Source organism: Equus przewalskii, chromosome 25, assembly GCF_037783145.1.
Source record: "Equus przewalskii isolate Varuska chromosome 25, EquPr2, whole genome shotgun sequence".
NCBI lineage: Eukaryota > Metazoa > Chordata > Mammalia > Perissodactyla > Equidae > Equus > Equus przewalskii.
This window is the reverse complement of record NC_091855.1, coordinates 21,441,245-21,464,218: the sequence shown is the minus strand read 5'-3', so window position 1 is coordinate 21,464,218 and position 22,974 is coordinate 21,441,245. Positions and strand designations below refer to the sequence as shown.

Below are 22,974 nucleotides of genomic sequence, written 5' to 3'. Positions count from 1 at the left end.
GGTCTGCTCCCCCCGACTCCCTTCTCTCCTCCATCAGAGTCAGCATTTTAACAAGGCGATTGATGTGCACAGGAGTTTGAGAAGAGCTGCACTACAGCATCGCAGCAGAAGGAGCTGTCCAGTCGCCTTCCACCAGAACCCTGGACCTTGAAGGGGACAGCCGAATCCCGTCCAACACAAGACCTACATGTGCTGGTAGGACTTCAGCTCACATTTACCCCCTCACTCCTCCCACCCCTCATGCTTCCTCCCCTGAAGGTTTTTGGGAAAAGCTCCCTGTTTAGAAGAGTTTTGCTGACCCCATCCAGTGACACAGCCACAAAGCAGCTCACCCCTGCCTACTGCACCCGGGCTCAGCCAAGCTCCTCCAAGCTCTGCCTCCCCTTGGAAAGCTGGCAAGACCATGAGTGAAAACACCAAGCTTCATTCCTCAAGGACGGGAGGGCCCCCCATTTCCTGAACACCTACTATGTGCCAGGGTCTGACGTGGAGTCCGGGATCAGCCCATTCCCCACTCCATTGACTTTCTCTCCTCTAGTCTCATGAGCTCTCCCCTCCCACCCAGCCTGCCTGACCCCAGACAGCAGTCAACAGTGGTGGGAACTATTCCACCAAAAGTTTAAAAAGGCGCCCATCCCTTAGCAAGGTAAGGAAGCAGGCAGTTGTCACCTCTGTTGCTGCCTCCATATGGAATGTTCTCAGTCCTAATACAGGGCCTGGCCCTTAGTGGGTGTTCAAGAAAGTCTTGATGCGTACCGGAAGGGATGTGCCTCCTCCCGCCTCCCATCCAGGCCGGGGGGCTTCTTCCAGGGCTCCAGCACACGGGGCTTCCCCTACCGACCCGGCGCCCCTCCGGCCAGGGGCTGCTCACGGTCGTCCTCCAGGGTCTGTCATGGCACCCAAGGCACAGTGGGTGCTTAGAAAATGGGAGCCATCACTGTCTGCATCATCAACATCATCTTTCTCACGCTTCCCCAGCTCTGTGCACAACTCTCTGGTAAATCACGCTAATAATGATAATGACAGCCTCCTTTATGGGGGACTTCCTGCACATGTTGTTCCGCTTAATCCACAGCATATAAGGCAAGTGCTCTTATCCCCATTTTACAAACAAGAAAATCTGAGACTTGGAGGTTTGGTAATTTGTCCAGTAAAAGAGCCAGTATCCGAGCTCTTTGCCATTTCAGAGTATGGCCTCCAAGACACAGCAGGACACATTCTCCTCTAAATTTTCTCCTCCAGATCCTTACAGCAGAATGGTCAATGGCACCAATCAATAAGTGTGTCAATTATCAGGTTGCAAAAAAAAAAAAAACTAGCCTGTTGGGTTTGATTATGCACAAATGGACACCTGGTGTGAGGTGTGTCTGCTCTCCTTGCTTCGCGTCTGTTTTTCCAAGTCCCACGCCAGGCACTGGCTCAAACCACTCCAGCCCAGAGACCCGGTGAGCAAGGTCCCAGGCCTGTCTGCCCCTCGTGGGCCATGCAGTCTTGGCCAAGTTGGCTCTCATGGCCTTGGTTTCATCTTCAGATACAGGGAAGGAGGCAATGGGGACACCAACTCTGCTCACCACATATGGCTTTTGTGACAAGCAAATGACATAACAGTGAGAAAATGCTCGGTAAGTTGGAAAGTGGTTCCAGCTGGCCGGGCGAGGCTGTCACTCCGGCCGCTCCGTGGCTGGTCCAAGCCTGCTCCATGCGTCAGCATTCCCCCAGCACCTCACACACCACCTCATCTTGATTGCCTTTCTTCCCATAAGTTCATCAGCTCAGTGGGCCCAAGTCGGCTCCATTTCCTGAGCTCTCCTTCCCCCAACAATGTCCCACGGTCTGGCTTCGCTAATGAGCATTTAGGGTAGAGGGGGCCTGTGGCACAGACCTGTGCTTCCCAACCCAGGGACCCCCTTCTCCTCGGCTGGGGTTGTGGCAGATGGGCCATCACCTAAGCGAACTGACCTTATCCCTCATGCTCACACTATCCCCAGAGGCACTTCATGTCCTGGATGCTCCCTTGAAGGCCCAGCTCAGTATTACCTCTGCAGAGAAGTCCTTCCAGACTCCCCCTGGCCATGCCTTCCTGGGCTTCCTTTGCTCATCTCTATTACAGCAACCACGGTCCAAACAACTCCTCACAAGACATCGCACGCCCATCTCCCTGGGGGACTAGGGGCACCTCCCAGGCAAGGGCTTTCATTCATCTTTGCAGCCCCTGCCCAGCACCCTGCCCATGGTAGGCAGACAAGTTTTTGAGTAAAATGATGTGCCCAGTTCAAATGAAGCAGGAAACGAAAGAATCTCAGGGTCTGGTTCCCAGCTTCCATTTGTCCCTCCAGCCTCTAGAAATTCACCCCCTCTAAGCCATCCATTCCTCATGAAAGTTTCCCCTTGTATTGAGCTAAATTCTGTCTCCTACCCTCCTACCCTAGGATCACTTCCTACCCTCCAGCCCATCCAGCAAGACTACCCCCACCCCTCCCACCGCAAGACAGCACTTCATGAACTTGAACATCCTTGGGCACCTTCCTTCCATGGCCAGGCACCCGTTATTTTCTATATTTATACAGTGTTTCCAAGCCAGTCACCTCCCTGCCTTCTAGGCATTTGTCTTTATTAATGTGATCTGCTCTGAACTGGGAAGGGCCAGCTCCTCAAGGGCAGAGACAGTGGACAGAGTTCTAAATTCCTCTGCACTCTTCCTAAACAGATTTTGGTTAAATATGTTTATACTTATTATCTGCCAATGTGTTTTTATATTTTCTTGAGTACACTGCTCACAATTTTAGTCAACAAGAAGAAGCCCCTCCCCAAGAGATAAGGGTATGCACTGGCTTCTCTCCTCAGCCTTCTGGCAAGATGCTGTATCAGGAACCCTTTAGAAGTGGATCACCCAGTTCTACGGGTTGGGTCTGGCAGACATTATTGGTGGTCTACCCAATCTTCATTCCATTCTTTCTCTTCTATGCTAAGAGAACCCAGATTTTGTTCATGGAGACAATGTGCCCTAGCCAGCCCCAGAGATCCTGTCCCCACTGTCACCGTTCCCCTGGTAGTTAGGGCTGGTCATGTGACCTGATTCTGGCCAGAGGGATGTAAGGGGAAGTCCAGGGTGGGGGCTTCTGGGAATGGTTTTGCTTTTTTGATAAAAGGGACAGATATTTTTGGTGCAGCTCTTTTTGTCTTTCTCCTGCCCTGACCTGGAAGGTGAAGCCTGGAGCTGTGGCAACCACCTTGCAAACATGAGGCAGCCATGTGAGGACACCAAAGAACGTGAGGGAAGGAAGACAGAAAGCGCCTGAGCCCTGGACGCCGCGGCTAAGAAGCCCAGCAACGGCCCATCTCCAGCCTTCTCGGGAGGCGGCAGTCAAGCTCCTTGATCCATGCCGAAGCCACTAGCAGGGAAGTGCTCTGTCACTTGCCACAGAAAGCCATTTTCACTGATACAATGGGCAATGGTTTTTTAAATTAGGATGCTTAAGTCTTACAAACACCAAATGGGAAAAAAAAAAGGAGACGAAGTGGAAATGAGAGTTGCATTATGATGTTCTCATACTAACAGAATATTTAAAAAGCAGACTCAGGAAGCACATTAAAATACTAATCAATTTACAATTACTATCTGGGATTATTAGATTTTATCACCTTATTGATACTTTCTGAATTTAAAAAAGCATTAATAATTCTCGTTTGTAAAATGTTTTGTTGTTAGTGCCGTCAAGTTGATCCCGTGTACAGCAGAGTGGAACCCTGCCCAGGCTTTTTGCATCATCCTCTCACTTTCCAGGCACTGTACAGACAGTGTTCTGCTGCTATTCATAGGGTTTTCAGGGCCGAGTTTTTGGGAAGTGGGCAGCCAAGTTCTTCTTCCCAGTCTGTCCTAGTCTGGAAGCTCCGCCGAGACCTGTCCCCCATGGGTGACCCTGCTGGTATTTGAAATATTGGTGGCATAGCTTTCAGCATCACAGCAACATGCAGCCACCACAGTATGACAACCGACAGACAGGGGTGTGGTTCCCTGATGGGGAAACGAACCCAGGCCGTGGCAGTGAGAGCAACGAATCTTAACCATTAGACCACAAATGTAAATGGTATCAGATCTTCAAACACTGTAATAAATACATATCCTTTTTTTCTTTTGGTCATTCTTTTATTTTTAAAACTTTTTTTTAAGTCTTTATTTTCTTTTTTCTTTTTTTTTGAGGAAGATTAGCCCTAAGCTAACATCTGCTGCCAATCCTCCTCTTTTTGCTGAGGAATCCTGGCCCTGAGCTAACATCCATGGCCATCTTCCTCTACTTTATATGTGGGACGCCTGCCACAACAAGGCTTGACAAGCGGTGCCATGTCTGCACCCAGGATCCGAATCAGCGAACCCCAGGCCACCGAATTGGAACGTGTGAACTTAACCTGCTGCACCACTGGGATGGCCCCCTACATCCTTTGTTTTAACCACTGTTTAATCCCTTAACATGTGCGGGCCAAAGTGGAGGTATTCATAAGAGTGCCATGAACACAAAAAGATTGATAATCACTGGAATCCATGTACCTATGCAGACTGAGCCCTTTCGTTGAGCCCAGAGCTGGATAAGGAGCTGTCCCTGTTCTTGGCCAACATGATAATCCCCCTAAACCTTGTAGACACAAGTATAAGCAGAAGTGCATGTCTCCTGACAGGCTGCGGTGGTGGGCTGAGCCCTGCTCTAAGCATTGTATGGGTATTATTTCACCTTATAGGATTCCAACAACCCTACAAGGGAGCTTCTGTTGTTTCCCCATCTGACAGATGGGGAGAGTGAGGCTGGGAGAAGTTAAGTCACTCGCCAAGGCCACACAGGGAGGAGTGCGTTCTGACTCCAGAGCCCAGCTCCCCACCATTGTGGATCCTGTGTCTCTCAAAGGGCCAAGAGTCTGCCTGGTAGAAAGAAAGCAGAGATAAGGGCCAGGGCCATGCCGCACACTTCTGGGTGCACCACTCACTAGAATTCCGTCTGAATGGTGCCCCAGGAGTTGTGCCTCACAGCGCATCCTGTGTGGCCTTAGCTGAGAAAAGCCTCTCTCACCACTGGTGGGAGCACCTGCCAGGTGCCGGTTGAGAACCACACGTGTGTGACCTGCCGAAGGCCTCTGTGTTGTCAGAGCCAGCTACACCTCCATGTAAGCAGCTTCTGTGCTGGTGGGTGGGCTGGCTGGCCCTAGCTGGCTTCTCCAGTTCCATACTCTACTCTGTTATTTTTTTTTAATTGAGGTCATATTGGCTTATAACACTGTGCAAATTTCAGGTGCACATTATTATATTTCAGCTTCTGTATAGACTGCATCATGCTCACCACCAATAGTGTAGTTTTGCCCCATCCCATACATACGTGCCCCTTTATCCCTTTTGCCCTCCCCCTCTCTCTTCCCCTCCAGTAACCACCAATCTGTTCTCCTTATCTACGTGCGTGTTTATCTTCCACATATGAGTGAATTCATATGGTATTTGTCTTTCTCTGACTTATTCCGCTTAGCATAATACCCTCGAGGTCCATTCATGTTGTCACAAATGGCACCATTTCGTCTTTTTTATGGCTGAGTAGTATTCCATTGTATGTATATATACCACATCTTCTTTATCCATTCATCCACTGAGGAGCACTTGGGTTGCTTACACCACTGTGAGAAAATCTTTGCAAAACATACACCTGAGAAGAGGTTAATTTACAAAATATATAAAGAATTCATACAACTCAACAACAAAAAAGTGAACAACCCGATCAAAAAATGGGCAGAGGATATGAACAGACATTTTTCCAAAGAAGATATACAGATGGCCAACAGGCACATGAGAACATGTTCAACCTCACTAATTATTAGGGAAATGCAAATCAAAACCACAATGAGATATCACCTCACACCTGTCAGAATGGCTATAATTAACAAGACAAGAAAGGACAAGTGTTGGAGAGGATGCGGGCAAAAGGGAACCCTCATACACTGCTGGCGGGAATGCAAACTGGTGCAGCCACTATAGAAAAGAGTATGGAGATGTCTCAAAAAATTAAAAATAGGGATACCATATGATCTAGCTATTCCACTGCTGTGTATTTATCCAAAGAACTTGAAATCAACAATTCAAAGAGACCCATGCACCCCTATGTTCATTGTAGCATTATTTACAATAGCCAAGACATGGAAGCAACCCACACTCTACTCTTTTTTTTTTTTTGAGGAAGATTAGCCCTGAGCTAACTACTGCCAATCCTCCTCTTTTTGCTGAGGAAGACTGGCCCTGAGCTAACATCCGTGCCCATCTTCCTCTCCTTTATATGTGGGACGCCTACCACAGCACGGCTTTTGCCAAGTGGTGCCATGTCCACACCCGGGATCTGAACCAGCAAACCCCAGGCTGCCGAGAACGCACACTCTACTCTTACCTGCCCTGCTGCAGCACCCGGAATCTCTTGTCTTCCGGCTTCCAGCTAGGTCTGCTGCCCGGAGGCACTGCAGAAGACCAGAGAGCAGGGCAGCTGGGATATATATTCCTGAGTCACTTCCCTCCCTTCCTGCTGGGCCACAGTGTGGCTGAGACTTTGACCTCTGAGTACAGCCACGGTTCTCATTGGCTTCCTGGAGCAATTCACACCGGTGTCTTCAGGTTGGGGTTGTTAAAGGTTCCCCACTGTTGCTAGTCCCAGGGCTGCGTCACCACCTCTGGCGGGTTCGCTGGACCCCACCCACCCCTCTGTAAATATACTTCCTTCATGAAATCCTCTTTGGTGACCCTGTGAGGGGACATTTGTTTTGCCCAGCCCTGACCAAGAAGGCAGGAGGATGAGAACCCTCGAAAGGAACAGGGGGAGAGGCAATGTGAACAGAGGGAGGGACCGGGTCTCTGCTGAGATGCTCCCTCACAATGTCGGGATGCGAACGCCCGGGGGCCTCCCTGGCTGTGCCTTGCTACCTCGCCTGGAGACTATGTGAGTTCTGAGGGGCAGCAACGCCAGGCCCATAGAGGTCTGTGCCTCTAAAGCAGAAGAAAGAAGCATTAGCCTCAGGGTCAGACCCGACTCTACCCCTGACTACCTTGACCTTGACCTCTGTGTGCCTCTGTAAAATGGGGACAATAATAGTGGGGACCTCAGAGGACTGTGGTGAGGGTTAGATAAGTTAATGCATGCAAACCACGTCAAATGCCGTGGACGGTACACAGTAAGCGCTCAGTAAACGTTAGCTAATATTACTGTTACTAAAGATACTTCGCCCTTGAAACTCTTCTGTGTCTTGACTGCATCACAGTAAATATGCCGGCTGTGATACTGTACGGTAGTTTCACAGGATGTTACCATTGGGAGAAACTGGGTAAAGGGCCCATGGCATCACTGTGTATTATTTCTTACAACTACATGTGAATCTACAATTATCTCAAAATAAAAACGATAATTTTAAACAAATTTGAACTACTTGTGGGAATGTAAAATGGTGCAGCCATTGTGGGAAAACGGCTTGGTGGTTCCTCAAAAAGCGAAACAGAATTATCATGAGAGCCAGCAATTCCACTCCTAGGTATCACTCAAAACAACGGAAATCAGGAACCCAAACAGATCCTTGTTCACCAATGTTCACGGCAGCACTATTCACAACAGCCAGCAGGTGGAAGGAACCCAAGTGCCCATCGACAGATGAATGGATAAACAAAACGCAGTCTTACACATACAATGGAATACTATTCAGTCATAAAAAAACTGAATGAAGTTCTGATGCTATGACATCAGAAAACTTTATGCTAAGCAAAATAAGCCTGACACAAAAGGAGAGATGTTGTATGATTTCACTTAGAAGAGATATCTATAACAGAGAGAAAGCAGAGTGGAAGTTACCAGAGGCTGGCGGGAGGGAGAATGGGGGTTATTGTTTAGTGAGTACAGGCTTCTATTTGGGATGATAAAAAGTTTTGGAAATAGTAGTGATAATTGCAAAACATTGTGACTGTGCTTAATGCTACTAAATTGGACACTTAAAAATGGTTTTAAAATGGCAAATTGTGTTATATATATTTTGCCACAAATAAAAAAAATTAATAAGGTAATATGCCTAAAACCATTGAATTGTATATTTTAAATGGGTGAATTTTCTCTCAATAAAGCTGTTAAAGATTTTTTTAAAATACTTCACCTTTTTCAGGTTAGTGGAATTAAATAATATAAAATGTGTGAAACATAGCCAAGTGCTTAGTCCACAGCAGGCACTCAACAGTAATTGCTTTCCTTTTTTCTGCCTACTGATGGTAGCAGGGTCTGCCCTGAACTGCCAGTTTTCTCCATGGGAAGAAAGAAAAACACATCATTTTACTTATAACTAACATGGCTCAAATGCATTAAACAAGAACTCTCAAGAAACTATGGTTCAGAGAGGCTAAATATGCGCCTGGGGCCACACAGCTCCAACACAGGCACTCTCTTGAATATGCCCACAGGGTGGAGCGGCTGCCTCAGTCTAACCCAGGGACACAGGTGCTGCCCTCGGCTGCAGCTGTACCGCCCCCAACCCCCGCCACACTCATCACTGGGCAGCTGTCCCTGTATCTGTGTGTCTAACCCCATTTCCCAGCTCAGGGCACAGGAAATAGCAAAGAAACTGCAGATGCCACTCGGGCAGAAACTCCTTGGGAGGAGGGGAGCGGGGCTCCCCAGACCTCTGGAGCCCATGCCCCATCCGCTGACCTCTCCAACCCACTGCAGGCACGGCCGAGCATCCAGAGCCGGCGGCTGCCACCGCCTGGATCAGATGTCCGCTTGCTGACTTGATAAGATCAGGCTTCTGACTTTTTTCTTAATGGAAGGAAAGTAATTCGTGCTTCCCTCCACCTCCCTCCTTTCTTCTCGTTTTCCCTCCCTCAGCTGGACGAGATCCCAGGCTTTCAGAAGTAAAAATAACCGGGTGAGCCGGGGCGGCAGTGGCAGGGGGCAGCTTAAATTTCTTTCTTTTATACCCAGGCTCTAAAAATAACGGGGTGAAGCTCCGAGAAGCGTGGCCCTGCACCTGGCCCGGAGCCTGTCCCAGGCACTACCCCGTCACGTTTCTCTGCCCAGAGGAGAGGCTCTGACGAGGCCCCTGAGCTGGCGTCCTTCTCCCGCCTCCCCTGCAGAGCAGGTGTCCCCGGCTAAGGGTAGACTCTCTCCGGACACTGCCAAGTTTTCATAGTCAAGACTCTTCTCTTCCTCTTACCCAGAAATCCCACTCGCCTCCCCGCAATTCAACGTCCTTGGTTTATTAATGATGTAAACAGCTTCACGGGCACAATGCTTCCCAGTTTACAAAGCTATTTCTGTATCTCATTTGATCTTCAGAACAATGTTGAGGGAGGGAGAATACAGGATTATTATTTTCCCATGTGAACAGTGAGGCTCAGAAAGGTCAGTTGACTTACTCAGGGTCACACAGCCAGGACATGTCAAAGGGCAGATGTGAACGTTCATCTCCAAGTCCTGTCTCCTTTGCCCTGAACTTGAGAGCCCCGGTCCTGTACGATCAGCAGAACTCCCTGGAAAGCCCTTGAGCTACACAGACCTTGAGGACTTACCCCTAGAGGTTCTGAGTCAGTAGGTCTGGGGTGATGTCTAGGAATGGATGATTTTTCAAAGCTCCTCCAATGACTGATTACCGGGCAGGTGTGGGAGGCACGGCACTAAACCCATTGTATTCACTACTTTGATCTGACCAGCGTTTTTCCTGGGGCCTTGGGGGTTGATCCTCCGCCTTTAAGTTCCTAAACTATAGCTGACTCACCTCCAGAAAGGGGAGAAAACCACCCAAAAGGTAATGTGGGCACCCTGAGCTCCGGAGGGCCCAGAGGCTGTGTGTTGTGGGGCATACCCATGGGTGCCCAGCCCAGCAGAATGCCCTAAGCACTCGTCCACGTCCCCTGCACATGCAGGGTTTCCTTCAGCCACCTGTCCTTGCAGGGGTTTCCAGGTGACAGGTGAGCTCACCTTGCTGCCTCGGCCAGGATGGCCATTAAGGCTGCGTCTGACGCTGGTGCCATATCTTAATGGTGAAGCGGGCCTCACGCCTGACTCACCAAAAGCCGAGAGAGCTGTGTGCTGGATGACCACACCTGCCACCTAATGTTTCTGGGTTTGCGCCCTCTGCTCCAGGGTGGCAAAGTAGCATGGAGGGCCGAGCTCCTGGCCTCTGTCTATTAAAGACGTGTCCAACTCGCGCTGCTCTCTCCTCTCGACCTTCTCACCAGGGCACCACGTCCCAAGGACACTTCCGCAAGCCGGAACCATCCGTGCATTCCCAGCTGCCAAGAAGTCTCTCAAATGGAACACCGACAGGGAAAAGCTACTGTAGCCTGCCCTCCCCTTCCATCCCCTTCCTCTTTTTTCCCCTTTGAGGAAGGACTAAGGCTTTGCTACTAGCCAAGCCATCTCCACTGAGTTGGAATGGGCTTCTGAGAAGGAATTCTTGTACAACCAAGGAGACTAGATTCCACCCAGCTCTATTAGTTACTAGCTGTGTGGCCCTTGGGCAAATCACTTAAAACTCAGTTGCACCAGATCGGGCATGGCAAACAGCTGTCAGCTGTGCCCATGCCTTCCATTTCCTAGTCTGTGGCAGACACTGCTAATCAATCACATCACGCTGCCTACTGATCCCAGGCACTGCATAAGAAGCCCCTCAATCATCCACTCTGGCAGCCACTCGTCACCCTAGAGCTGACAGTCCACCTAAAAGCAATTTGCCTTCCTGGAGCCTGGATGGTTCCTAAGGTCCTTTCTAGCTCTAAAAGAGCGATTCTGCAACGACAGGTCGTAATCTGGCTTCAGGAACCTCTTAAGTGGGCTTCAGGGGTTCTGTGAAGCTCCTAAAACTGTCTGCCAAATTGTATGTGTAGGCACTTATGTATGTTTCATGATGGAGTTTCACTGGATTTCCAAAAGAATTTGTCAGTCCCTAAATCAAGAGCAGCTGTGTTAGAGGCTGTCGGCGTGAACAAGTACACATACAAACAAATGAATATATAAGATCATTTCAGACGGGGAGAAGTTCAAAGAGGAAGTCAACAAGCGGATACGATAGAAAGTAACGAAGTGGGAAGAGACGCCTTTCTGAGATGACATTTAAGTTGAGGCCGGAAGGACGAGGAGCCAGCCAGGGGGAGAGCATTCTAGGAAGAAGGAGCAGCCTGCGGATCCTAAGGTGGGAAGGAGTCTGTCATGCTTGAGGATCAAAAGAAAGCCCGGTGAGGCTGGAGCAGAGTGAGTAGGAGCGAGGGGGCAGGAGAGAAACGAGACGGTCCTGAAGAGGTAGGGCGGGGCTAGATCACGCAGGGTTCTGAAGACCAGAGATAGTGTTTAGATTTTGTTCTAAGTGCAATGGAAAGCCACTAAACAATGTGACACAAAGCCATAGAATCATATTAGTGTTTTTAAAAAATCATTCTGGCTACTATGGGAATTGGATTAAATAGGACCAAGAGTGGAATCACAAGTCCAGTTGGGAAATCGTTGTGATGGTCCAGGAAAAAGTGGGTGCCTCCCTGGACCAAGGTCATGGCCACGGAGATGAAGACAAGTAGGAGGATCTGAAATCCACTTTGCACACGGACTCAGGAAGAGTCCAGGATGACTTCTAGGTTTTGCTTGGGCACCGGGTAAAGAGGGGTGCCATTCCTGAGGGGGGAAAGACTGGGAGTGGTGGAGAGAAGGATGGGACAAACCTAGAGTTCCTTTCTAAACGTGTTGAATCTGTGATGCCTCATAAAGGACCCAAGCGGAGATGCCAGTAGGGCAGCCAGATGTTGGTGTCTAGAATGCAGGGAAGGAGCTGGAAGTGGAAGTCTAAGATTGAGAGTCATCTGGAACTAGGCTGGGATCCAGTGAGATCACCTCCAGGGTGTAGGTGAAGAAGAGGGCCCAGTTCCAAGTCCCAAATGACGCCAAAATGTAAAGACCAGGAAGGGGCGGGGTTTGCAAACTCCGTACTTTCCGTACTAAGTTAGTACTTGCCATACTAAGAGGCACAGTAAGAGAGAGAAGGAGAAAACTAGGCAGACAGGGTGTCAGAGAAGGCGAGAGAAAGGGTTGTACAAGGAGGGTTGGCCAACTGGTCGGAATACTGGAGAAGGACTGAGAAAGCAAAGAGAAAAGTACCATGTTTGGAAACTCAGGGGCTGTGGAAGGCAGGTTCAGGGGTGCGGTCAGGAGAGGGTGGGGTCGGGAGAGGGTGTGGCTGGGAGCGGGTGTGGTCTGGAGGGGGTGTGGTTGGGAATAAGTGTGGTTGGGAATGGGTGTAGTCGGGAGAGGGGGTGGCCGGAGTGGGTGTAGTCAGAAGTCCAGGGAGAGTGGAGCAGACTGAAGGTGATGAGCTCATCATACTCAAAAATCACCTCCAGCGGGATCAAAGAAAGACCTAATGGGTTAGGCAGATCAGGAAAACATCTTTACAAGAGTAGGTTAAGGAAAGATTTTTTTTCTTAATGATATAAAAGTGCAAACCATAAAGGAAAAGATTGCCAAATTCAATTTATTAAAATTACTAATTTCTGATCATCGAAGGACTCCATAAAGAGAAGAAAGTCACAAATGGGGAGATTTTTACAACACCAACAACTGAAAAGTGACAAAATGACCAGAATATATAAAGATTTCAACAACCAATGATAAAAAAATGAAGTAGAAAAACAGGGAAAAGGCTTGGATAAGTGCCTCACAGAAAAGGAATCCCAAGAGGCTAATAAACATATAAGCATGCTTATCTCGTGGAGAACATACATATTAAGCAATAATAAGACACCATTTTACACACACTAGCAAAAGTTTAAAAGTGTTGGTGAGGCTATGGAGCAACCAGAACATCTGAAGGCAAGTGATAAGCCAGTACATCCAAATCAAAAACAGTTTCATATCATCTTATAAAGCTGACGATGCACATACCTGGCACTTCCACTCCCAGGCCTGTAAGTCCTTACACAGGTGCACCAGGAATCTTGTGCACAGCACTATTTTGTAACAGCAAAAACCCAGGAGCCCAAATGTTCATCGGCAGTAGAAAGGATAAATAAACTCTACTAAACTCATGCAATGATACTATACAGCAAGAGTTTGCAATCTCAGGTCTGTGGGCCAAACCCAGCCCTCTGCCTGTTTTATCAGAACACAGCCCTGTACATTCACTCCCATATTGTCTCTAGCATGGCAGAGGGAAGTAGCTGCAACAGAGACCTGATGGCTTGCAAAGCCTAAAATATTTACTATCTGGCTTTCTCCTGCTATAGAGAAATAAAAATTAATGAATTACAGCACCATGCAACAAGTATTCATCTTAGAAATACTGACTAGAATAATCAAGATGCAGAAGAATACGTATGGTACAATCTCATTTAAAACTAAACAATCATCCTATCATTAGAGATACAAACGTGATAAAACTATAAAGAAAGGCAAAGGAAAAATAATGCAAAAGCAGGAAAATGGTTACCTCTGAGGGTAATGAAAATGGAAACCTCAAAAAAAAAAACCAGAGGGAACCTCAAAAGTAAGGATAATCTTCTTTTTCTTACATTGGATGGGAGGTAGCAGTATTCTTCATACTTTCCATACATTTTTCGCAAATAAGAATGCTTGTCCTCTAAAATACATCATTCTGTTCTTACATACCAACAGAGTTTTAGCTGGACACATGGCATCCCAGCTAAAGACTACAGTTTCCAGGGGCTGGCCCCGTGGCCGAGTGGTTAAGTTCGCGCGCTCCGCTGCAGGCGGCCCAGTGTTTCGTTGGTTCGAATCCTGGGTGCGGACATGGCACTGCTCATCAAACCACGCTGAGGCAGCGTCCCATATGCCACAACTAGAAGGACCCACAACGAAGAATATACAACTATGTACTGGGGGGCTTTGGGGAGAAAAAGGAAAAAATAAAATCTTTAAAAAAAAAAAAAAAAAAAAAAGACTACAGTTTCCAGACTTCCTTGCAGAGAGGTGTGGCCATGTGACTAGGTTCCACCAATGGGCTGTAAGTGGAAGGAACATGTGCCACTTCTGGGTCCTGCCCTTCAAGTGATCTTCCTTCTGGATGTCTTGGAGATGGAGAGGACTGGGTCCACAAATGGAAGCCACTTGCTAGGGATGGCAAAGCTGCCAACCAGTCTTGGATCACCTTTGACCTTTGGACTGTTACATGAGAGACGAGAGAGACAACTAAACTTCTATCTAAGCTTCTGTTTTTTTGTTTTAAGAGGGGAGAAGGGAGTCTTTTTTATAGAAGCTTAGCTTTAGCCTAACTAATATACTGTAAATATTTTTCTGGATCTACTTAATGTTTACTTTTTAAGGAAGTTTTTTTAAAAAGTGGAGGTGGAGTGCTCGCTTCGGCAGCACATATACTAGAATTGGAACGATACAGAGAAGATTAGCATGGCCCCTGCGCAAGGATGCCACGCAAGTTCGTGAAGCGTTCCATATTTCTGCAGTTCACCTAAAGGATCATACATGATGATCAAGCGGGATTCATACCAGGGACACAGGGATGGTGCAACACCCGCAAATCAGTCAACATGATACACCGCATCAACAAACTGAGGAATGCAAACCACATGATCATCTCAATAGATGCAGAGAAAGCATTTGACAAGATCCAACAGCCATTTATGATAAAAACTCTGAACAAAATGGGGATAGAAGGGAACTACCTCAACATAATAAAGGCCATATATGACAAACCCACAGCCAACATCATACTCAATGGGCAAAAACTGAGCACCATCCCCCTGAGAACAGGAACAAGACAAGGATGCCCTCTAGCACCACTCTTATTTAACATAGTACTGGAGGTCCTGGCCAGAGCAACGGGGCAAGAAGAAGGAATAAAAGGAATCCAAATAGGGAGGGAAGAAGTGAAACTCTCACTGTTTGTAGACGACATGATCTTACATATAGAAAACCCCAAAGGATCCATTGGAAAACTTTTAGAAGTAATCAACAACTACAGCAAAGTTGCAGGGTACAAAATCAATTTACATAAATCAGTAGCATTTCTATAATAACGAACTAACAGAAAAAGAACTCAAGAACACAATACCATTCACAATCACAACAAAAAGAATAAAATACCTCGGGGTGAATTTAACTAAGGAAGTGAAAGACCTATACAATGAAAGCTACAAGGCTTTTCTGAAAGAAATGGGTGACGACATAAAGAGATAGAAAGACATTCCATGCACATGGATTGGAAGAATAAACATAGTTAAAATGTCCGTTCTACCTAAAGATCTACAGATTCAATGCCATCCCAATCAGAATCCCAATGACATTCTTTACAGAAATAGAACAAAGAATCCTAAAATTCATATGGGGCAACAAAAGACCCCGAATTGCTAAAGCAATCCTGAGAAAAAAGAACAAAGCTGGAGGCATCACAATCCCTGACTTCAAAACATACTACAAAGCTACAGTAATCAAAACAGCATGGTACTGGTACAAAAACAGGTGCACAGATCAATGGAACAGAATTGAAAGCCCAGAAGTAAAACCACACATCTACGGACAGCTAATCTTCGACAAAGGAGCTGAGGGCATACAATGGAGAAAAGAAAGTCTTTTCAACAAATGGTGCTGGGAAAACTGGACAGCCACGTGCAAAAGATTGAAAATTGACCGTTCTTTTTCACCATTCACCAAAATCAACTCAAAATGGATCAAAGACCTAAAGGTGAGACCTGAAACCATAAGGCTTCTAGAAGAAAAGGTAGGCAGTACACTCTTTGACATCAGTATTAAAAGGATCTTTTCGCACACCATGTCTTCTCAGACAAGGGAAACAATAGAAAGAATAAACAAATGGGACTTCATCAGACTAAAGAGCTTCTTCAAGGCAAAGGAAAACAGGATTGAAACAAAAAGACAACCCACTAACTGGGAAAAAATATTTGTAAGTCATACATCTGACAAAGGCTTAATATCCATAATATATAAAGAACTCAAACAACTCAACAATAAAAAATCAAACAACCTGATCGAAAAATGGGCAGGAGACATGAACAGACATTTCTCCAAAGAAGATATACGGATGGCCAATAGGCACATGAAAACATGTTCATCATCGCTGATCATCAGGGAAATGCAAATCAAAACTACACTAAGATGTCACCTTACACCTGTTAGAATGGCAAAAATAACCAAAACAAATAGTAACAAATGTTGGAGAGGTTGTGGAGAAAAAGGAACCCTCATACACTGCTGGTGGGAATGCAAATTGATGCAGCCACTATGGAAAACAGTATGGAGATTCCTCAAAAAATTAAAAATAGAATTACCATACGATCCAGCTATCCCACTACTGGGTATCTATCCAAAGAACTTGAAGTCAGCAATTCTAAAAGTCCCATGCACCCCAATGTTCATTGTGCATTATTTACAATAGCCAAGATGCGGAAGCAACTTAAGTGCCCATCAACAGATGAATGGATAAAGAAGATGTGGTATATATATACAATGGAATACTACTCACCCATAAAAAAGGACAAAATCATCCCATTTGCAACAACATGGATGGACCTTGGGGGAATTATGTTAAGTGAAATAAGCCAGATAGAGAAGGATAATCTGTGTATGACTCCACTCATATGAGGAATTTAAACATGTGGACAAAGAGAACAGATTAGTGGCTACCAGGAGGAAGGGGGGGGTGGGGGGTGGGCAGAAAGGGTGAAGGGGTGCACCTTCAACACGACTGACAGACAATAATGTACAACTGAAATTTCACAAGATTGTAACCTATCAACGCAATAAAAATTAAATTAAAAAAAAAGTGGAGGTGGATATAGCACGAGGTGTCAACTCTGGGGAGGTTTTGTGAGAAAGGGAGCAGGGTAAGGGAGCAGTGGCTGGATGGAGGTGAAGGATCAAAATACAGCTGTGGCTTTTTCTAACTTAATTTCGTTTTTATAATGGGAGAACAAAAGTATCTGCGCTGATGAAAATGATCCAGCAGTGAGGAGGAGTTTGATGATGCTGGAAGCGGAGAGGATACTACGGGAGTGAAGTCCTGATAAAGAATCGGACAGAGGTTCAGAGCACAAGTGGGCAGACTGGCTCTGGATAGAAGCAGAAATATCTCTAACAGGAGTGAAGGCAGAAAGCAAGCAAAATAGGTTTGTGGATTCAATAGCAGGTGGTAAGAAATTCCTCACTGTTTCTATTTTCTCAAGAAAATGTGAAGCAAGGTCATCAGCCAAGGAGTGGGGAGAGAGGCTATGGGAGGTTCAAAACTGCCTTCTGGACCACAGAAGAAAACCAATTTTATAACACGATGAGTCTATCTCAAATCAATGACCAACGTCCTACTCTGTGGTGCAACCCTAGGGGCTTTTCCTGAAGAGTCGAGAACAAGATGAAAATGGCCACGATTGTTACTTCCATTTTACAGAGGAGGAAAGGGAGGTTTAAAGAGGTTTAATAAATTGCCCAAGGAGCTGATAAATGGGGACACGGGGTCTGTATGACCACTGAACCCGTCATCCAGCGTCTGACACATCAAAAGCCCCGTATGAACAGTAATAAGGACTCAGCACAGACAAGAGCATCTCCTATGACTTCATTCAATCGACACTTCCCCAACCAGAGGTCATCAGGTCATCGTCCCTGAGTGGCCCAGACGCTTCAGACCACATGGGAAGATCTTGTGAGCCATCAGACATGTGTGCATGCGTGCATATAGAATGGAAAGTGCTTCGGGGGGGATACAAACATACATCAGCGCTCTCGGGCTCTAGTTCAAAACTATTCTCTGAAGTGCTGGAGAGTTGGTTAATTTCAGAACACTAATGTATTTTGGAAGAGAAAGAGAATTTTTCAAGGCAAGTCATCTCTCATCCTCTTTTTTTCATTCACAGGGCCAGAAAACTGGTATTTCTGGCATGGGCTATACAGCAGAATACTCTATAAATACAAAGCCATTAAATTCCAGGCAGTGGGAACCTGATCGGGGCCTCCTTTTAATTTCCTGACATGAGCTGGCCACTAACCCAATTACCCAGAATCCCCGGAGGAGCCCTCCGCCTCCCCAACAAGCACAAAGAGAGGGAGAGCATATTGCACGGACGTCAGGCCCGGCTTTCACTGAAATCAAATATCTTTTAGAAAACACTTGGGGAAGACAGGCAGGCAAAGGGCTGAGGGGAGAAGGAAATGGAGTGGGACAGGAGGCTGGTGGCTCGAGGGAGGGGAAGTAAGGTGAGGAGAAGGTGAAGTTTGCAGGGACAAGCTGTCTAAGGAGTTGCTGCAACCCCAGAGCTGTACTAAAGACTTGGGGGGCCCCCGTGAAATGCAGCAAGTGGTTTTCCAGGCTCTGCTGGCTTACAGGCTGTCAAGCCAACCCTAGCCAGGCTGTGAAGCCCGGCTGTGAGGGCAGAGCTTCCCCACTGTCCTCTCATCCTGACTTTAGACCCCAGGCAGGGGCCAGCCCAAGACAGACACCACCTCTAAGATTCCCACCAGCAAGTCCAGGAGGAAAATCAGGGCAGCCGGACACCAGTCTGTCTCCCCTAACACAATGGGCGGGCGGGCTGCTGAAAGTTGAATCCTATAGTATTTTAAGCACACCCAGAAAGCAGACATCTTAAAGCAACCTCACAGTGGATTTCACCAAGGAGCTGTCCCGTCTGGTCCCCAGCTTGACCTGCTGCTGGAGGGCAGGTTTCCAGACCCCTGCTCTACAGATAGAGATGTGGGGGCCCAGGAGCGGAAGTGAGAAATGATACACACAGCACTAACACCTCAGAGCCAGGAGGAGGACGCAGGCACCAACTCCTAGCCCAGTGCAGGTTTGGTATTCAATTTTTTATAAAGAGAATAATCACTTTTCTCCCCTGAAAATGCAGATTTTCATACACTGGATTTGCTTGAAGTGACACAGACCCTTGGACATCACCCACATTCCACAGTTGATGATTCCAGAGTCAACAGCAGCCTCAAGGCAGGAGCTGAGCCGAAGGACCACACATCTGGCCTTTTCCCCAGCAGCTGCTGGGACCCCCAAATGATGTGGCGGTCTCTCAGGTTATTTTACTTAAGAAAAGAGAAACTGTAAGGGCGTCCAGAGCTGCTGGAGAGAGGAGGGGAAACAGCGTTCAGATGTGTGGGTGAGATGGGAGGAAGGGGGAGCCAGCATGCACATTCTCCTCTGCCCAGCCCCCTGCCCCCTGTAAGACCCAGGACCCAGCCCCTCACTCCCCCAGGCCTGAGGCCCACCCACCGTGGAACCTTAAAGATGGGTTCTTTAAAGATAAGCCCCCAGGAAGGCTGGAGTTTGCCTTTGAGAATTAGAGGGAAGACAAAGGGAGCATGCGCTGGTCCAGGGGGGCCCGGGCTTCTGCATATGTGGGGGAGGACCCCAAACAGCAGGAGTCAGGGGCAGTTGCCAAGAGCCCTGCCTGGCAGGGACCCACACTCCTCCTCAGGGGGCCGCTCCCCGTGGAGCTCAGATCCTAGGATCTTGCCAAGGCTCTGTACTGCGGGGACAGAAATGAAATGGAGGCGCTTGGCTTTGTCCACACTCAGGAGCCTTTGTGTCATCTTTTCCCCTTTGGATTTAGAACTGCCAGCACTGGGGGTGGGGGTGGGGGAGAGTGTTCTGGTGACAGCCCCTTCCTCCTCCAGGCTGGGCCCAGGAAGTTTACACCTCAGCACATCTGCCTGGCTCCTGTGAACAGCCTTGGACACCCCAGCTGCCACCCTAGTTAGGCTACACAGAGGACATCCTGTAGCCTATGTCCCATCCTGCGTCCTGAGCCAACCACAGAGCTATTCACAGCAGGGAGTGGTCAAGGTTGGGGCTCACCCTGCACATCCTCCCCACCTGAGGCAGCGTTTCTCTCAGGCCCGCATCCCCCAGCATCCCCGACCATCATCCTGGGATACAGCATCCATTTCACTTCTCTTAAACGGTTGACTGGGTACCTGAGCTGCTGCTGCCAATTGTGCAATTGGCCACCCACTTCCTTGCCATCAGTGTATCCCCTTCATCATTCCCCCTTTCTGGGGGGCCACTAGGAAGTACCCCCACTCTCTTCCCAACAGTGGGTAGTCCCTAAGGAGACTGTTCAGTGTTGCAAGATAGTCCGGGGTTTCGAGTGGCGGTCCCCACGTTTTCCCCATCTCTCTCTCTCTCTTCCCTGCTCTCTAGCTCAGTCCTGGGGGGCAGGGGGACAGCCTGGGGTTGGAAGCCTCCCCCATCCCTGACCTATGCCATGGGGGGCAGACACAGCGTGGAGCACAGGGAAGCTCCAGGCTCTGGGCCCAGCTCCCCTCAAACCAGCGTGTGACTGAGGGTGGACAGCCATCTTGCCTAGCCCCCGCAGGACTCAATTTTGTCATCCCCAAAATTCAGGAGAATATTGATAACAATCAGCTTCCTTCTGCTCTAAGTTCCTCAGATGCTGTAAAGTAAGAAAAGAGGCCACACGCTCCAACCAGGAAAGCCCGTTGGACAGCTGGCCCCTAGTGTGATGGGGGTCTCCCATCCAGCTTCCCAGAACAACGTGGCAGCCCCCGCCCTCACAGACCAAGAGCAAGGAGTCTCTCCAAGGCTTACACTCCCTCAGGATGGTTCCGCCACGGAGGGGCAGTCAAGAGGCCAGCGCTGAACATGCTTCTGAGGGCCTTCGTTCCTCAGCTTCCTCGCTGGGAACCCCAGGACGCTCGGAAGGAGTGGAAAGAGCCTGGTGTGGGAGTCAGGGGACCCGGTTCAGTTTGGGTCACACCCTACAGAGGTGTAGACCAAAACTGTGAAGACTCAAAATGACCAACACAGTCTTTCAGCAGGTCCAAGTACAGCCCATTTTTAATCTAGAAAGAGGGCTTTTCTCCTGTTGATCCCCCAGAGAAGCAGCTGGCGTGTGTTTAAGAGCTGAGTGGCCGGGGCTGGCCCCATGGCGGAGTGGTTAAGTTCGTGCGCTCCGCTGCAGCGGCCCAGGGTTTCGCCGGTTCGGATCCTGGGCGCGGACGTGGCACCGCTTGTCAGGCCATGCTGAGGGGGCATCTCACATGCCACAACTGGAGGTACCCACAGCTAAAAATATACAACTATGTACCGGGGGGCTTTGGGGAGAAAAAGGAAAAATAAAATCTTTGAAAAAAAAAAAAAAGAGCTGAGTGGCCTTCTCCATCTCAAAGGGGTGAAATGAAGCGACTAAGGAGAAATGCAGTTTAGAGGCCAACGTGCTGTGTGGACACAGGGGTAGTTGAGGAACCATTTCAACAGCTTCCGTTTCAGAGGAGCAGGCGCCTGGCTGAGGGGAGGTGAAGACGGGGAACCTGGGAGGGACAACGGAGGGAGGGGAGCCACAAAACGCCAACGTCCAAGTCCCAAGTCATCCTACTGACAGAGCATCTTAAATTTGGGCCCCCTTCCCCAGTGTGCGCACAGAGAGGGGGAGGGGCGGAGGGCCTGGGGCTCCTAAAGGCTGGGCTGGGCTTCCAGAAACCCCCTCCCAGCGAGGGACTGCATTCCAGTCCTGCCCCTTCCTGTTCTCTCCCGGCCCCTCCCCATCATCAGGTGATCCCATCATCAGCACACACCTCTCTTCCTGCCTCCTCCCACTTCTGGAAGGATCCCAGGGCCCAGAATCATAAAAGCTGATCTGTAAGAATTTCCACTGGCTCCCCTTGAAAGCTGGAGAAACACACACACAGACATACACACACACTACCCACATCCCCCAAAATGGTACCCAACGAGGGTCATCAACCTGAGCAGATCAACAGGAAAGGTGACGAAGAGGACATGGAGAGCAGGGCTGCCCTAATGATGAGAACCACATGTCACTTTAAATTTTTTGTAGCCACACCAAAGAAGGTAAAGAGAAGCATATGATATTAATGTCATAGTATGTTTTGTTTAACCCAATGTATCCAGAATATTACCATCTCAACATGCAATCGTTTTTTAAAAATTATTACTACCCTATTTTACACTCCTTTTTATCATCCTAGTAAAGTCTTCAACATCCAGCGTATATTTTACACTCAGAATGCATGGCTTGTGCTGCCGTGTGGGACGGCACAGCTCTGGAGGAGAAAGAGAGACCAAGGCAGAGAAAGGAAAGGGAAGGGAGAGGGCAGGGGGCGGGGGACAGGGGAGGGGAGACATCTGCCAGGTGACAGCCACGTCCTGTCCACCTGCGGAAAGCAGAGGCTGTCCTTCGCAGGTGAGGGGTACATTCCGTGTCTCCCTGGGCCTTGGCGTCTCCGCTCCTTGCACCCCACGCTCCATGGGGCGCTCCATGGGAGGTAATACAGCATGGCACACCGACCCTCCCAGGGTGGAGCAGGAGCTAGGCCCAAAGGAGGACCTTCTCCAGAGTGCCAAGCCAGCTTTCTAGGGCCCAAGCAGACCAGGGTCTTAACCTGGGATGCACGGAGGGACTTACGGGTCTGCGGGCCCTGAGGAACCCTGTGCACGTGCGCCGCCCCAAGGAGAAGGCCCACAGCTGGCAGGTGTTCTCCCAAGGGTCTGACACTCGCAAAGAGAAGAGTCTCACCAGGACCCGGGCCTTGGCTGAGCCTCGGCGCGGGCGTGCGGGACCTCTTACCTTCCTTCAGCATCCCCACTTTGAGGCATTTCATGAAGCGGCAGGCCTGGCAGGACTTGCGCCTCCGTTTCGTGATCTCACACTCGTTGGTGGCCGGGCAGCTGTACTCGATGTTCCCTGTAACCAGACACAGACAGGGTTGCCAGGTGCCATCCAGGGGCCCCCACCCACCGGCCAAAGGCTGGATGGGGATTAACCGGGTAGAGCTACTATTCCCCCCACCCCGAGGCTCCCATCGGCAGTGGGTCTCAAAGGAGGTGTTCCAGGTACTTGTCAAAATGTTCCCAGCTCTCTTAAAAACAGAGATCGCAGTTCCAGAGGTCTGGGTGGGCTAGGCAGCCATGGCTTTGAAACCACCACTGCGCTGGGACATCGGAACTCACTGAGCTGGCATTTTATCCCAG

General features: G+C 48.7%; 1 protein-coding gene and 1 non-coding gene across 3 annotated transcripts in view; one reads left to right on the top strand and one right to left on the bottom strand.

Annotated features, from left to right (window-relative positions):
- Positions 1–22,974, bottom strand: part of ESRRB (estrogen related receptor beta) — a 176,697-nt gene that overhangs the window by 21,790 nt on the left and 131,933 nt on the right. For both annotated transcript variants that reach the window (XM_070594146.1, XM_070594145.1), the window contains one exon: positions 22,571–22,687. In XM_070594146.1, coding sequence (XP_070450247.1) covers positions 22,571–22,687 — 117 coding nt within the window. The remainder of the gene's footprint in view (positions 1–22,570; positions 22,688–22,974) is intronic.
- Positions 14,342–14,448, top strand: LOC139079469 (U6 spliceosomal RNA). The gene has a single exon (XR_011533167.1). It is a non-coding gene; the product is annotated as a U6 spliceosomal RNA (small nuclear RNA).